Source organism: Eriocheir sinensis, chromosome 59 (genome assembly GCF_024679095.1).
Source record: "Eriocheir sinensis breed Jianghai 21 chromosome 59, ASM2467909v1, whole genome shotgun sequence".
NCBI lineage: Eukaryota > Metazoa > Arthropoda > Malacostraca > Decapoda > Varunidae > Eriocheir > Eriocheir sinensis.
In genome coordinates, this window is record NC_066567.1 from 6,579,985 (window position 1) to 6,594,984 (window position 15,000).

General features: G+C 42.8%; 1 protein-coding gene and 1 long non-coding RNA gene across 2 annotated transcripts in view; one reads left to right on the forward strand and one right to left on the reverse strand.

Moving 5' to 3' along the window:
• The window catches only part of LOC126985464 (uncharacterized), a 6,542-nt gene extending 41 nt beyond the window's left edge, over positions 1-6,501 (forward strand). The window contains exons 1-4 of the long non-coding RNA XR_007738730.1: positions 1-65; positions 4,226-4,385; positions 4,965-5,171; positions 5,501-6,501. The exon at positions 1-65 is cut by the window's left edge and continues 41 nt beyond it. This is a non-coding gene — a long non-coding RNA (uncharacterized LOC126985464). The remainder of the gene's footprint in view (positions 66-4,225; positions 4,386-4,964; positions 5,172-5,500) is intronic.
• LOC126985463 (glutathione S-transferase theta-1-like) lies at positions 6,189-10,936 on the reverse strand. The gene is made up of 4 exons (XM_050840403.1): positions 10,715-10,936; positions 9,247-9,334; positions 8,171-8,321; positions 6,189-7,452 (listed from the first exon to the last, which is right to left on the reverse strand). Exons 1-4 carry the CDS (start codon positions 10,824-10,826, stop codon positions 7,144-7,146), a joined length of 660 nt encoding a protein of 219 aa, XP_050696360.1. The 5' UTR covers positions 10,827-10,936; the 3' UTR covers positions 6,189-7,143.
• Positions 10,937-15,000: the final 4,064 nt, after the last annotated feature.

The following is a 15,000-nucleotide window of genomic DNA, read 5'->3' on the forward strand; positions in this document are numbered from 1 at the left end:
AAGCCGCTGCCCGCCTTCTCTCTCTCAAGACCCTCCACCACCAGCGACCTATCTACTGCTGTGAGGTGGGTGTGGCTACTCTCTCTCTCTCTCTCTCTCTCTCTCTCTCTCTCTCTCTCTCTACTTTTCATTTTCCCCTCCTCTTTCTCCAGTTCCCTCTCCTCTCCCTCTTTTCCCTCCTCCTCCCCCTCTTCTCCCTCTCGCTTTTCCTTAGTTACCCCTTTCTCTCCCCTCTTATCCTTCCTCCTTTTCCCCTCGTCAATTTTGTTTCCCCTTTCTTTCCCCTCTTATTTCCTCTTTTCCTCTTATTCACTCTTATTTCTCCTCTTTTTCCTCTTGTTTCTCCTCTTTCCCCTCTATTCCCCATCTTCCATTTCCCTGTTCCTCTCTTCCTCTTGGTTACTTCTCTTTCTTTCTCTTGGTTGTTCCTCTTCCTCTTCTCTTTGGTCATCATCTTTCCTCCTCTTCCCTTCTTTCTCTTCCTCCTCCTCATCATCATCTTCCACCTCTTCTTCCTTTCCTTCCCGACCGTAGCTTTTCTTTTTCTCTTTCTTTCTTTCTTTCTTTCTTTCTTTCTTTCTTTCCTCGTATAATCGTCACAAGTTGTCCGTGCAATATTTATTTAGTTAGTTATTTGTGAAGTGTTCGTGATAATTAAAGAAAGAAAAAAATAAGAAGAAAATTGAACCAAGTGCGTGAAAAGAAGAAGAAAAAGAGGAAAGAAAGAGAATAAAGAAAGTGATTGAGTGATGGGTCTCTCTCTCTCTCTCTCTCTCTCTCTCTCTCTCTTCCGCGTTCCTTTCACGTAAGCTTCAAGAGACTGTCAAAAAGAGAGAGAGAGAGAGAGAGAGAGAGAGAGGAGGGGGTTGACAATTATAATCTGCCACCTAATGTAGCGAATGTCAAATCCTCCTCCTCCTCCTCCTCCTCCTCCTCTTCTTTCCTTCAAGTTCTTGCTCTCCCTGTCTTTTGATCTTTTTTTATGTCCGTACTCTCTCTCTCTCTCTCTCTCTCTCTCTCTCTCTCTCTCTCTCTCTCTCTCTCTGCCAAGATCACGAAATAATCAACCGGAAGTGACTAATGCAACCTCCCCCCTCCTCCCCCCCTTCTCTTCCTCCTCCTCCTCCTCCTATGTCTTCAAAAAAATAGAGAAAGAAAGACGTGTGGAGAGAAAATACTTAAATTTCTCTCTCTCTCTCTCTCTCTCTCTCTCTCTCTCTCTCTCTCTCTCTCTCTCTCTCTCTCTCTCTCTCTTTAAAGCTAGTTTACGTTTCGCGAATTTGGCTTACGTAAGGAAGGAATTGAGACAAGTTTACTCTCTCTCTCTCTCTCTCTCTCTCTCTCTCTCTCTCTCTCTCTCTCTCTCTCTCTCTCTCTCTCTCTCTCTCTCTCTCTCTCTCTCTAAATGTAAGCAAATAAAAAGAAAACTTAGCTTTACATAATTAGAAGTCATTTATTATTATTACTATTATTATTACTATTATTATTATTATTATTATTATTATTATTATTATTATTATTATTATTATTATTATTATTATTATCATTATTATTATTATTGAGAGAGAGAGAGAGAGAGAGAGAGAGAGAGAGAGAGAGAGAGAGAGTCGCGGTACCATGCCTAAATATGGTGCCACACACAGAGAGAGAGAGAGAGAGAGATTGTTTTGAATCCAAATTTACCTGGCCTACTTTTCTTTAATTACCGTCCACCTCTCTCTCTCTCTCTCTCTCTCTCTCTCTCTCTCTCTCTCTGCATGACTCAGAATTGGACACACACACACACACACACACACACACACACACACACACACACACACACACACACTTTACATACACACATACTTTTTCTTCGTTCTCCTTCACCAGTACTTCCTCCTCCTCCTCCTCCTCCTCCTCTTTAAGTACATTTTTTATCATAAGGTCTTTAGAGGGGAAGATAAACACCTCTCTCTCTCTCTCTCTCTCTCTCTCTCTCTCTCTCTCTCTCTCTTCCTTACCCACTCCATAAATATACCTGTGTGAGAGAGAAAAAGAGAAAGAGAGAAAGAGGGAGAGAGAGAAGGGAGGGAGGGAGGGAGAGGAGGGAAGGTAAGATAAATGGATGTGTAACTTTTCCTCCTCCTCCTCCTCCTCCTCCTCCTCCTCCTCTTCCTCCTCGTCTTTACCATCTTCTTTCCTTCTCTCATTTCTTCCGTATCCTCAAAATTATCCTCCTTCTTTATCCTCCTCCTCCTCCTCCTCCTCCTTCTCCTCCTCTTCCTCTCATCACCCACCGTTTTGGAAGTTAAGAAAGTAATATTGGATGTCTACGTGTGTGTGTGTGTGTGTGTGTGTGTGTGTGTGTGTGTGTGTGTGTGTGTGTGTTTTTGTGACCTTCAGACAGACTCACCTCCCCCCTCCTCCCTCCCCCCTTCTTTCTAGCGGGAGTTTATTTCCAGTGAATGTAGCTGGTTGAGGGAGGGAGAGAGGAGGGGGGGAGGGAGAGGGAGAGAGGAGGGGGGGAGGGAGAGGAAGGGAGAGAGAGAGAAGTTAAGATTTTGGCTACATGCATCCCCCCCCCCATCGTTCCCCTCCCCCCTTCCTCCTCCTCCTCCCCATGTCCTCCACTTCCTTCTCTCCACTTCTCCGTTCTCTCCTTTCTTTTTCTCTCCTTTCTCTCCTTCACTTTAATTGTTCCTTTTTACTCCAGTTTTTCTTTTTTTTCCTTCCACAATCCTTTTCCCTTTCCTGTCCTTTTCTTTTTTTTTCATTCTCTTCCTCCTTTCTCTTCATTTCTTTTCTTCCTTTTTATCCTTTTTTTTTATACCTCTCTCCCTTGTTTCCCTCCTCTTCCCTCCTCCATCCCTCTCACTCTCCTCTCTTTTTCTCTTCATCATATTGAGTTGCTTTCATCTGCTCCTCAATATCGAGGCGCTTTCATCTGCCTCAATGTCCTTTCATCTGCTCCCGAGGCCCCAGGCTGTCGAGCAGATTAAATCACCAAAGCGGGCAACCTCGTAATGAGCCAATAGGCTTTCTGTTGCCTGCGTTTCCATGTTTCCATGTTTCCTTTCTTTATTTTTCTTCCCTTTTTATCTTTCTCTTCATAAGCCTTTTCTCCCTTCACTTTCCTTTCTCTTCCCTCCATTCTCTCTCTCTCTCTCTCTCTCTCTCTCTCTCTCTCTCTCTCTCTCTCTCTCTCTCTCTCTCTCGACACACTCAGCATGTAGGAATTTTTACACTCACGCTTGAACGTGACTTTGCACTCTCAAGAAGCGTGAAGGTGAACGGAAGGTGAAGTGTGTGTGCGTGTGTGTGTGTGTGTGTGTGTGTGTGTGTTACTTGGTGAGACGTGTGTTGCAGACTGACCAAGAGAGAGAGAGAGAGAGAGAGAGAGAGAGAGAGAGAACGTGATTTTTTTTAATTTGTACGTACCGTAAGACCTCTATTACTCTCTATCTATTTAATTTTGTATCTCTCTCTCTCTCAAGATTAACTTTTTTTTTACTTGATATATACGAATTTTTACTATCTATCTGTATCTTTTTATTTATCTATCTATCTTATACTAACTTCTTTTTTTCATTTTTGCGGCACCTCTATTTATCACTGTCACTATCTTCTTTTTCAGTAACTTTCCTATCTTTCATTTTCTTTTCCTTTTTTTCCATCCACTAACTTTCCTATCTTTCATTTTATTTCCCTTCTTTTCATTCACTAACTTCCTCTTTTTCTTCCGCTTCACACCTCTCCCTATCTATGAATCTATCTCTCCCCTTATTTCCATTATCTAACCCTCTCTTTCATTTTCTTTTCCATTTTTTCATTCACTAACTTCCTCTTTTTCTTTCTCTTCACACCTCTTCCTATCTATCTATCTATCTCTCCCCTTATTCCCATTCTCTAACATTAATCTTTTTCCATTTCCTCCTTGACACCTCTTCCTATCTATCTATCTATCACTCCCCTCTTTCCATTCTCTAACCTTAATCTTTTTTCCATTTCCTCCTTGACACCTCTTCCTATCTATCTATCTATCTCTCCCCTCTTTCCATTCACTAACCTTAATCTTTTTCCATTTCCTGCTTAACACCTCTTCCTATCTATCTATCTATCTCTCCCCTCTTTCCATTCTCTAACCTTAATCTTTTTCCATTTCCTCCTTGACACCTCTTCCTATCTATCCATCTATCTCTCCCCTCCTTTCCATTCAATAGCTTTTTTTTTCTCCTTTTTTCCCCAGGTAGCGGATCTTCCTCGACCGACTAACACACGCCCAGCCCGCGCCAACTCCCACGCCGTCAGGATGGTTGTCTCCTCCCGCATGCTCGCCGCCCACACCAACGGCTACCCCCTCGACGCCAAGGCCCGATTCTGGTCCAACTACTACAGGTCCCTCAAGGGTGAGTCACGCACACATGCACACACACAGACAGGGATACACAAAGCACACAGACAGGAAGACACGCAGACGGACACTTTCATACATACATACAAACATACATACATACATATTTAAGCATGGCACACACATATACACACATTGATAGATTAAGTGATAGATAGAAAATGCATGCATACATATATACATACATACATAATTCATACATACAGACAAATCAGACAGACAACTCACACCTATTTAGTTATTTACATACTCTTCTTGTTCATGTTTTTTTCATATTATTACGATCATCATTAATAGTCCTTATCATCGTTTTCATAATTATTTTCAGCACTGTTACCACCCCAAAACAAGGTCCTTGCAACCAACAACAATTTTCAACACAAAAAAATAATAATCAACACGAAACAAAAAAAATAAAATAAACAAACACAGACAACACACAAAACACACACACACACATAAAAATACAAACACTCAAAACAAAAAATAAAAAGAATAATAAAACAACCACAAAAATAATAATGATGAAACTCCTGCAAAGTAATCAACCCCCACCATCATTTCTCATTGGCAGACATCACCAGACAGGAGCATCGCCCACGCGTCTCTGAGTCATTGCCTTCGCGCTCAGCTCCGTCTCAGTACTCCGGCCCCGCTGTCTACCCCAAGAGCACCTTCCCCCTGGTCCTGAACACGATATCCCCCTCAGTGCGCCCGACCTGCCATCTGTAGGCGACTGGCGGCGACGATGTGTGGGCCTGATGCCTGCCCCGATGCTGGTGTGAGTATGTTAGTGTGTTTGTGTGGGGGGGAAAGGGGGAAGTGTCTTGGGAGTTGGGGAAGAGGAAAGGGGAGTTCTGGGGGGATTGGGGTAGAGGTCTAAGGAAGGAGAGGGGGAAGGAATGGGAAGTAGTTGTTGTTGTTGTGTGTGTTAAAGAAATGTTTGTTGATTATTACTTAGAGTTTAATGAATATAGTGATTTGATCTTAAGGTTAATTTTATATATAGACAAAAAGGCTAATTTATTCTCTCTCTCTCTCTCTCTCTCTCTCTCTCTCTCTCTCTCTCTCTCTCTCTCTCTCTCTCTCTCTCTCTCTCTCTCTCAACAGACTGGTCCCTTCCACACTAGCCACCATTACCACCACCACCACCACTACCACCGCCATCACCACCGCCACCGCCACCACCTCCCCAAATAAGTCTTTCTGGCCCGCCACGGAGCGTCTGTGAGTCATGGAGCTTCGGAGCGGCTCAGAGGTTCACGGTTCACGGTTCAGACCAACGATTCGAATCTTTTTCTCTCGATCGCACTTTTTCCGTTCTTTTTTTCATTAGTGTTTTGAAAATGTGAATGGAATTTGTCTTTATGTGTGGATATATGTATGTGTGTGTACGTTTTATAGCTATACACGCACATACATAGATACATACATGCATTACGATAGTGTGGGTGATGAGAATGGGAAATACAGAGAAAAAGGATAGTTTAAACGTATACATATTATTGCTCTCGTATATGTATTAAGTTTAAGGTCTTTGAATGTGAGATAGTGTATCGTCATAAGCCTGAAAGAAAAATTTTGTATAAAAAATCTTGACGAAAAAGCACAACAGTTGTATTTCTGAAAACCCTTGACGGAGCCAGACTTTGCATGGAGGACTAAAGAAGATGTAAATTGGTAAACAAAATAAATGGGCGACCTTGAAAAAAATGTAAATCATCATCATCTTAATCATCATCATCACTACTACGATAAACAAACAAACAAACAAACAAACAGGTAAGAAACACACAGGTACCAATTAACATCTTTACTGAATCTTAAAATCAGTGAATCATTAAAATTTGATCATGCAAGCAAGCGACTGACCGAGCGAGAGAGAGAGAGAGAGAGAGAGAGAGAGAGAGAGAGAGAGAGAGAGAGAGAGAGAGAGAGAGAGAGAGAGAGAGAGAGAGAGAGAGAGAGAGAGAGAGAGAGAGAGAGAGAGAGAGAGAGAGAGAGGAAATGGTTCTGAGCGGTGTAAAGAAAATCAGATAAGAGAGAGAGAGAGAGAGAGAGAGAGAGAGAGAGAGAGAGAGAGAGAGAGAGAGAGAGAGAGAGAGAGAGAAGCACTGATACAAATATAGAACTTATCCAACACCACCAAGTTTAGAAGCATCATTAACTTCAGCAACAACAAAAATAAAAAATTCCACTAAAACTTGAATCCAATGAAAAAAAAGATGAAAGCCAGAAAAAAAAATAAAGCATAACACATTTTTAACCCTTCTCCTCCTCCTCCTCTTCCTCCTTCATCTATTCTATCCTGCCCTACCACACGTATATTAGTAGCGGTAGTAGACAGACACCTTCGCCATAGACCGCATTCTTATGTATTCCTATGTATTCCTGTTTTCCTCCTCTTCCTCCTTGTTCCTGTTTTCTTTTTTCTTCATCTTACTATTTTTTCTTGTTCTTGTTTTTCGTCTCAATAGGTTGATTTTTCTTCCCTTCTACTTTTTTTTTTTACTTTTTTAGTTATCTATAATTCTTTTCCCCATCATGTTCTTTTCTTGTACTTTTTCTTCTTTCTTTCTCTTGTTCTTGTTCATCTCCTCCTCTTCCTCTTCTTCATCATCATTATCTCCTCCTTTTCGCTCTTCTTTCACTTCCTCGTCTTCTTCTTCTTCATCTTCTCGTTCTTGTTCTCCTTCTTTCTCTTGTTCTTGTTCATCCTCCTCTTCTTCTTCTTGTGACCTCCCTTCCCCCCCCTACTCACCTCCCTTGGCCAGCGCGCGGACCGGGCCATGCATCTCGTCGTACAGTTCGGCGCCGATTTCATCTCGGACCCTCGCAAGAAACTCCTCCGTCGCCTTGGCCAGCTTGTACCCGGCTGCTTTAGGCTGTTCCAACTCCACGGCCGCCACCAGGTCCGCGATGGTAGGCGAGTCTCCGGTGATAAAAGGCTTGGAGGCGAGGAAGTAGGACGCGAATTGTTCCTCCACGCGCGCCATCTCCTTCTCGTGTTTGCTGACCACCTCCATGTCGGGCTCCGTTTTCTTCATGGCCGGGAGGAGGATCTGAAGGGGGAGTTAAAGTATTTGGTTGTTAGCTTGTTCAGTAGTTGTAGTAAGAAGGGACGGAGTAGCAGAAAGAATAGAGAAGGAAGGGAAGGGAGGGAAGGGAATGGCAAGGAAATAAGTCGATAAAAAGAAGGAATAGAAAAGAAGGAAAGGAAGGAAGGAAAGAAGGGAGGGAAGGGAATGGTAAGAAAAAGAAGTAGAGAGAATAGAGAAGAAGAAGGAAAGGAAGGAAAGGAGGGAAGGGAAGGGAATGGCAAGGAAATAAGTCGAAAAAAGAAAGAAAAGAAGGAAGGAAGGAAGGGAGGGAGGGAAGAAAATGGTAAATACAGGAAGTAGAAGGAAGAAATAATAGAGAAGAAGGAAAGGAGGAAATGGTTAACAAAGGAAGGGATTAGTATTAGCATAAGAATTAGTAATATTAAAGGCCTATTACACTGGGCAAATTTTCCGTGGATCTTCAGTCAAACCACGATTTCCACTAGCTTGGTTCTCATTTGTTTCTTGTTATTGTTGCTGCTGCTGATGGTGAGTAATACCGTTGTCCTTCGGTGAAATCTACCGTAGCTTTAGAAGATCGTGGACACGTCAGAAAACCACGGAAATATGAAAACCACGCCAGCGAAAATCGTGGTTTGACTGAAGATACACTGGAAATTTGCCAAGTGTAATAGCCCCTTAGTATCTTAACCCTTAACTACCCAACAACCTTATTTACCTTGTTGAAGTAGATGCCGACGCCGTGAGCCCTGGTGTTGGCGTGCTGCCAGTCCAGGTACTCGTCCACCTTGCACCGCACCGCCAGGTCACTCGGGTACCACTTGCCCGAGCCGTCATACTTGGCAGCGAGGTACCGGATCGCCGCGCACCTTGAACAGGCAATAGTAAAGGTAAGGTTGGGGGCATATACGCTCTAGCTGCGCGTGGCGGCGGTGCTCATCTCCGTCCTGTTGACCCTGTGAGCCTGTGGTGGGAGAGAACCCGACACAGGGCAAGCGTGACATCAGAATTACCACGATTTACCTTCCTCAGGTTTCTCCAGGTACCCATTTATCGACCATCCCGAGGGAAGGATGAACAGATGGGTGGGATGTACTCCAACTGCCCAGGACGGGATTCGAACCCAGGCCCACAGATTTGTTGTCAGGGACGCTAACCACTGCACCGCGGAGGAGCTTAAAACGACAATAACAACAAAAATAATACAATAATGGTGATGACAATAATAATAAAAGAGATGGAGATCACATGACTAATATTCCCTCACTTGAAAACAATGATAAGTTCTTATTTATTTATTTATTTATTTATTTTTTACATCTCTGCCTATAGCGCCGGTAGACTTTCTTAACGGGCCTGGTGGTCGGCCTGGTCCTGGTGTCTCGGTGCACGAAACCCAGTCATTGGAAACACACCATCATCCCATTTCCTGTGCTGCCACCTCTCACACCGGGCGCACAGGAAACCTTCTTGCCGTGTCCGTACAGGTGCAATTACATTTTTTTATTTTTTTTTACAGCAGAGGAGACAGTTCAAGGGCGTAAAAAAAAAAATAATGAAAATAAGCCCGCTACCTGCTGCTCCTGAATATAGTAGAGAGGTGTGGCCAAAAAGAGAAATCAGTTTTGGGAGGAGAGGTGTCCTGATACCCTGAACCTACAACGAAACCTACATACTAATTTTGAAACACTGTCTCAATTACTTGATTAAAATTATTACTACTACTACTACTACTACTACTACTACTACTACTACTACTACTACTACTACTACTACTGTAATGATAATACTCACGATTCAAGGATGAGCAGGTCTCCATCTTTCACGGCTGGAATCTTTTTGAACGGGTTGACATCTGAGAAAGGTTTTTGGACGTGTTCGCCTGAAAAAGAAAGCGGAGAAGAGATTTTAATAGAAGTGAGAGAATGGGAGGTTGATTTCTCTCTCTCTCTCTCTCTCTCTCTCTCTCTCTCTCTCTCTCTCTCTCTCTCTCTCTCTCTCATTCCCTGTTTTTTCTTTTTCATTCAATCTCAAAACGTAAATCAATTCTTTCCTATTTTCCTTCCTTTTTTCCTTTCTCATTTTCCTTTTTCCTCTCTTTTTTCTTTTTTTTGCTTTCCTCCAGTTTTTTTCTTTCTTTCTTTCCTTTTACTTTCTTTCTTTCTTCCTTCTTTCCTTCTTTCTTATTCTCATCTCTCATTCCGTCATAAAGTTCATATCTTATCATTATCATCTTCGTATCTCTCCTTTTTATTAAATCTATTATCTTGATTATCTTTCTCTTATCCAGGACATTTATTTCTTTACTATTATTTTCATTCTCTCCATTGTTATCTTTCCTTATCTAGTTGTTGGGAGGAAGATGCTTTGCCGGAACGAAGGAGGAGGAGGAGGAGGAGAAGGAAGAAAGGAGGAGGAGGAGGAGGAATATATGATGAAGATGAAAGAAAAATAAGAAGAATAAACAATAAAAAATAGCAAGAGAGAGAGAGAGAGAGAGAGAGAGAGAGAGAGAGAGAGAGAGAGAGAATGAACCCCACCCAAAGGATTCCTCAAGGTCAGGCAACCACCACCACCACCACCACTTCTTGACTCCATACATCTCTTTCCTTCCTCTCTTCATCTTCTTTCTTTTTCTTTTTCCTTCTTTCTTTTTTCTTCTCTCTTCACAAATTCCATATACTAACATCAACGTACACAACATCCCGCTGCTAATACTAACAAAAAATTCCTTCTCTTCTTATTTATTCAGATCTCTTCTTATCTCTCTTTCTTCTCTTCACTTCTTTTTAATTCTCCTCTTTTCTTCCTCTTTAATCCTCTTTACTTCTCTTCCTCTTCTTTTTACATTTCTTTCTCCTCTTCTTTCCTCCTCTTCTCTTTACTTTTCCCATTCTCAACACCAACACAGTTTTTCTTCTTTCCTCCTCTTCTCTTTACTTTTCCCATTCCCAACACCAACACAGTTTTTCTCTTCTTATTAATTTAGTTCTCTCGATCTACTTCTCATCTCTCTTCCTTCTCTTCACTTTTCTTTAATTCTCCTCTTTTCTTCCTCTTTAATTCTCTTTACTTCTCTTCCTTTTCTTTTTACTTCTTCTCTTCTTTTTTACATTTCTTTCTCCTCTTCTCTTTACTTTCCCCACTCTCAACATAGTCTTAAATTTCCTCCTCCTCAGTCTCCTCCCTCTCAGTCTCCTCCCCCTTCTCCTCTTCCTCTTCCCTCTCGCTACAACACCAAACAAGCACCAACACAACCTACCTTTTACGAGGGACACGGTCTTCTCCTCAAATGGGGTATTGGTAACCTTGCACAGTATACCCACGGCGCGGGCAGGCTGTGAAACATAGTCCACATAGAGTGTCAAGACCATGATGGTGAAACAGGTGGAACTGGGAAGGGCGAGGACTGACTGTGTGCGTGTGAGTGTGGGTGTATGCTGCTCTCTGTCTCGTAGCGGAGTGAGGAGGAAACTGAGTGAGTGCGATAGATAACAGGTTGTGTGTGTGCGTGTGTGTGTGTGTGAGTGCTATGTCATGGAGTCTTTTTTTTTCTCTCTCTCTCTCTTTGTTGCTAAGCTATCCATATTTCCTGTTAATGTGGGTTTCTTATGTGTTTTCTCGCCTCTTTAGTCTGTTTTATTTGCTGGAAAAGGACAGAAGTTGAGCTAGAAGGTTATATTGCGGATTTGAGTGGAGTAAAAAATGGATTAAAAAATATGTATTCGCATTAAGGTGCTCAGTGGTCTCTCTCTCTCTCTCTCTCTCTCTCTCTCTCTCTCTCTCTCTCTCTCTTATAACACTTCGATTTCTCATCTATTTTCGTCCGCAGAAAATCAAAGAACGTTTATTATTCATTGACTTAAATATTTAGAGTAGGAGAGTTTGTGGGTGGGTTGGTAGTAGTAGAAATAGTAGTAGTAGTAGTAGTAGCAGGAGGAGGAGGAGGAGGAGAAGGAGAAGGAGAAGGAGAAAGAGTAGGAGGAGGACTATAGTGAAACATTTTATTATCCCTTTTTATACAATTGAAGAACAAATTTTATAGTGCAGGAGGACTTTTTGGGCTAAGGATAAGAAAGATAAAAAGCGAAAATGGACAAGATGAAGATATGTTAAGTAGTAGTAGCAGTGGCGTAGTCAGCCCTGGGCATTCGGGGCTATAGCCCCGATGATGTTTTATGAATAGCCCCGGATATCAAAGTTGTTTTTTTTTTTTTAAGAATAGCCCCAGCCAGGCAAATACAAAATGTTAATTCTTGTTAAGCTGATAGTACTAGAAATTATATTTGACAGATCTCATACGGAGATCACATGGTTTGATTCCGTCCGGTTCACGTTCTTACAGGAGCTGCCTTGTATAGGTCAACCCGCCTCTTGCAGACTCCTTACGTTCTTATATTCCCTCCTCACAGCTGCTATCCACTTCCCCCGCTCTTCTGGATTCGCTGGAAATCTATAAAATCACACAGCATCTCTCCCGTGTCGGTTAGAACATCCAACCGCACAGCATACATATCCCATGACGAACACACAGAGCACTTGTGCAGCCGCCACCAAGGTTTGCTTTGATAAGTGACCACCACCACTGACCACCAAGATGGCCGTGCAGGCCCGCGCTACCCCCGCACCCCCACTAATGACGTCAGCTGCAAAACCTCTATTAAATAACTTAAGCAGCCTGCAGGAACTGATGACATGGCAGGAGTAATAACCAGCATCTAAATTTATAAAATGTAGTAGTAGAGTCGGGATAAACAATTAATACGTCTAATATATGGCCAAAGGCTGAAAGTTTTTTTTTCTTCTCTTTTTAGGCGAGTAGAGCAAAAAAATAATTTGAAGTTGTCTGTACAGTACATTTATATGTATGATACATCAGTATTAATTAAGCGCTTAAATGTGCTTATGCTTTACCATAATTTGATAATGACCTTGAAATTTTATTATGACAATTGCCGGTGTTACTGCTAAATACAATAACACATAAATTGGGCCTAATGTATGTCAGAGAGGCCTCAGAACTACCCTAAGAACTCCGCGCTTCTCTCGCCTCCAACCACCCAGCATTTTGGTCTGGGCTAAGCCCCAATGTTTCAAGGTCCTAAATACGCCCCTGAGTAGTAGTTGTAGTAGTGGGAGTAGTAGTAGTAGTAGTAGTTGAGGTATAAACGAAAGCTAAATCAATCAATCAATCAATCAATCAATCAATCAATATATATATATATATATATATATATATATATATATATATATATATATATATATATATATATATATATATATATATATATATATATATATATATATATATATATATATATATAAATCTTGCGTCACTTTAAGAAATCATTGAGTATGCCTTGCACAACGGTGAAAGAAAAAGTAAAGCCACAATGCTCTTTGAATATTTAATGGCTAACATCAGAGAAAGGCAATAAATCGATAGGCAAGGCGACCTTAACATGTTTCGTATCGTGAGAAGGCTCTTCGTCTCATCTACTCCCCTCCTCTTACTGACAGCCTTCTATCTCTTAACTTCCGCAGCAATATTGCATCTCTATATATTATTTTCTATCGATATTTCCATGCTGACTGCCCTTCTGAACTTGCTAACTCACCGCTCCCTCGGACCCGCATGGCACGATTTTCTACTCGAGCTCATCCCTATGCTATCCCAATCCCAAAGTCACTGATATCAGTAACTTTGTCCAAATCCCTTATGCATGAGTTAATCAGCATTTTCATTCTTCAGGCCCGTAATTTTGGCTTTTTTTTGGGAGGGAGGGGAAGGGCATCACATATTCAAGAGGTTGAGGGAGAGGAGTGCGGCGAGCGCGGCGAGCAAGCGCAAGTATGGGAAATTGTTTGAAAAATAAGGATTTTTAGGGGGATTTTGAGGCCGATATAGAAAAAATTAGGGGGCCATAGTCCTCCTACCCCCCAAAAAAATTACGGCCGTGCTCTTTTATTTTCTTTCGATGGTAAACTCCAGGAACATAAGAACATAAGAACATAAGAACGTGAGAAGCCTGCTAGAGGCCGGTTAGCCTATAGAGGTTTTGCAGTTACGTCACGAAATAGCGTCGTCTGCACCTTGTGCGTCGTCTGCAAACCCGCTGGTGGTCACCTCCCCAGCAGAGTGAGCAGACGCACCACGTGTGCCCCATCCCCAAGTCACTACCCGCGGGTAAATGGCGGGACCTTCAGCATCATTTGTGTTAAGTGATTACGCGAGATCGCTTGAGAATGCTGCGAAGCTAAGATACATCGTAAAAAATCAGTGCTTTTGGAGGAGGAGACTGGTAGACTGGCTGTCTAGCTGGCTGGCTGGCTGGTTGACTGGTGGGTTGACTGGTGGGTTGATTGGCTGGCTGATTGGTAAACTGACTGTCTGTCTAACTGACCAACTAGATGGCTGACGGGTTGATTGGATGACTGACTGGGTGGTTGACTGACTGGCTGGCTGGTTGAGTGGCTGATTGGTTGTTTGGCTGACTGTCTGGCTGGTCGGTTGACTGGCTGTCCCTCTGCCTGGCCGATCTCCTGTTGCTGACCAGTGATGCCCAGGTAGGCCCAGGTAGGCAGCACAGGCACAGGCAAACAGGTGAGGGCAAGTGACGACAGGTGAGGGCAGGTGACGGCAAGTCACCTTACACTACGCACTCTTGGTCACTTCCCTGCGTACACATATACTCCACCCAGCACTGAGCTCTGTCCCTCTGTGCACTTTGCCTCCACTGAATTTCCTTTCCTATTTTATCCCCCTGCTTGAGCGCCGCCATACGTGTTTACCTCCGCCAGCTCATGTAAATCCCGTTCCAGAGTAATCCCCCGCCACACAGTAAGCTAGGGGACCCGGGGCAATACCTAAATGAGTGTTGCCTCATGAAATAATCTAGTCAGTCTTGCCTGTAATATTTACCTCTGACAAAATGAGCACTGCAGAGTCGAGATGAAACAGACGGCCGCCAGTTTTCCCTCCTCACAGCTGCTATCCACTTCCCCCGCTCTTCTGGATTCCCTGGAAATCTATAAAATGACACAGCATCTCTCCCGTGTCGGTTAGAACATCCAACCGCACAACATACGTATCCCATGACGAACACACAGAGCACTTGTGCAGCCGCCACCAAGGTTTGCTTTGATAAGTGACCACCACCACTGACCACCAAGATGGCCCGCGCTACCCCCGCACCCCCACTAATGACGTCAGCTGCAAAACCTCTATACAAGGCGGCTCCAGTATACAGGCTTCCTTCGTCTATAATTTCCTCCTGCCTACTACTTGGAGTCTTTCAAAGGGAGAGTATCAAGATATCTCTCCATCCGAAATTGACTCTCTCTTTTTGACCTCTTATATTCTTTACAGGAGCAGGGCATAGCGGGCCCTTTTTTATATATATATATTTTTTTTCGCCCTTGAGCTGCTTGTTCCCTTTAGTGCAAAAATAAATAATTGCTGCATATTTTAGATCTGTTCATTCCACTCAAATACTTTACCCGTTCCCTTCAACCCGTTCATATCATTGTTGTTATCAGAGAGCCGCG

Excerpts from the sequence above, each read along its gene's own strand:
- LOC126985463 (XM_050840403.1), bottom strand. The coding sequence starts at position 10,826 with ATGGTCTTGACACTCTATGTGGACTATGTTTCACAGCCTGCCCGCGCC. Across the intron at positions 8,322-9,246 it reads GACCTGCTCATCCTTGAATC|GTGCGCGGCGATCCGGTACC; the intron begins GTGAGTATTATC and ends TGCCTGTTCAAG. Across the intron at positions 7,453-8,170 it reads TCGGCATCTACTTCAACAAG|ATCCTCCTCCCGGCCATGAA; the intron begins GTAAATAAGGTT and ends CTCCCCCTTCAG.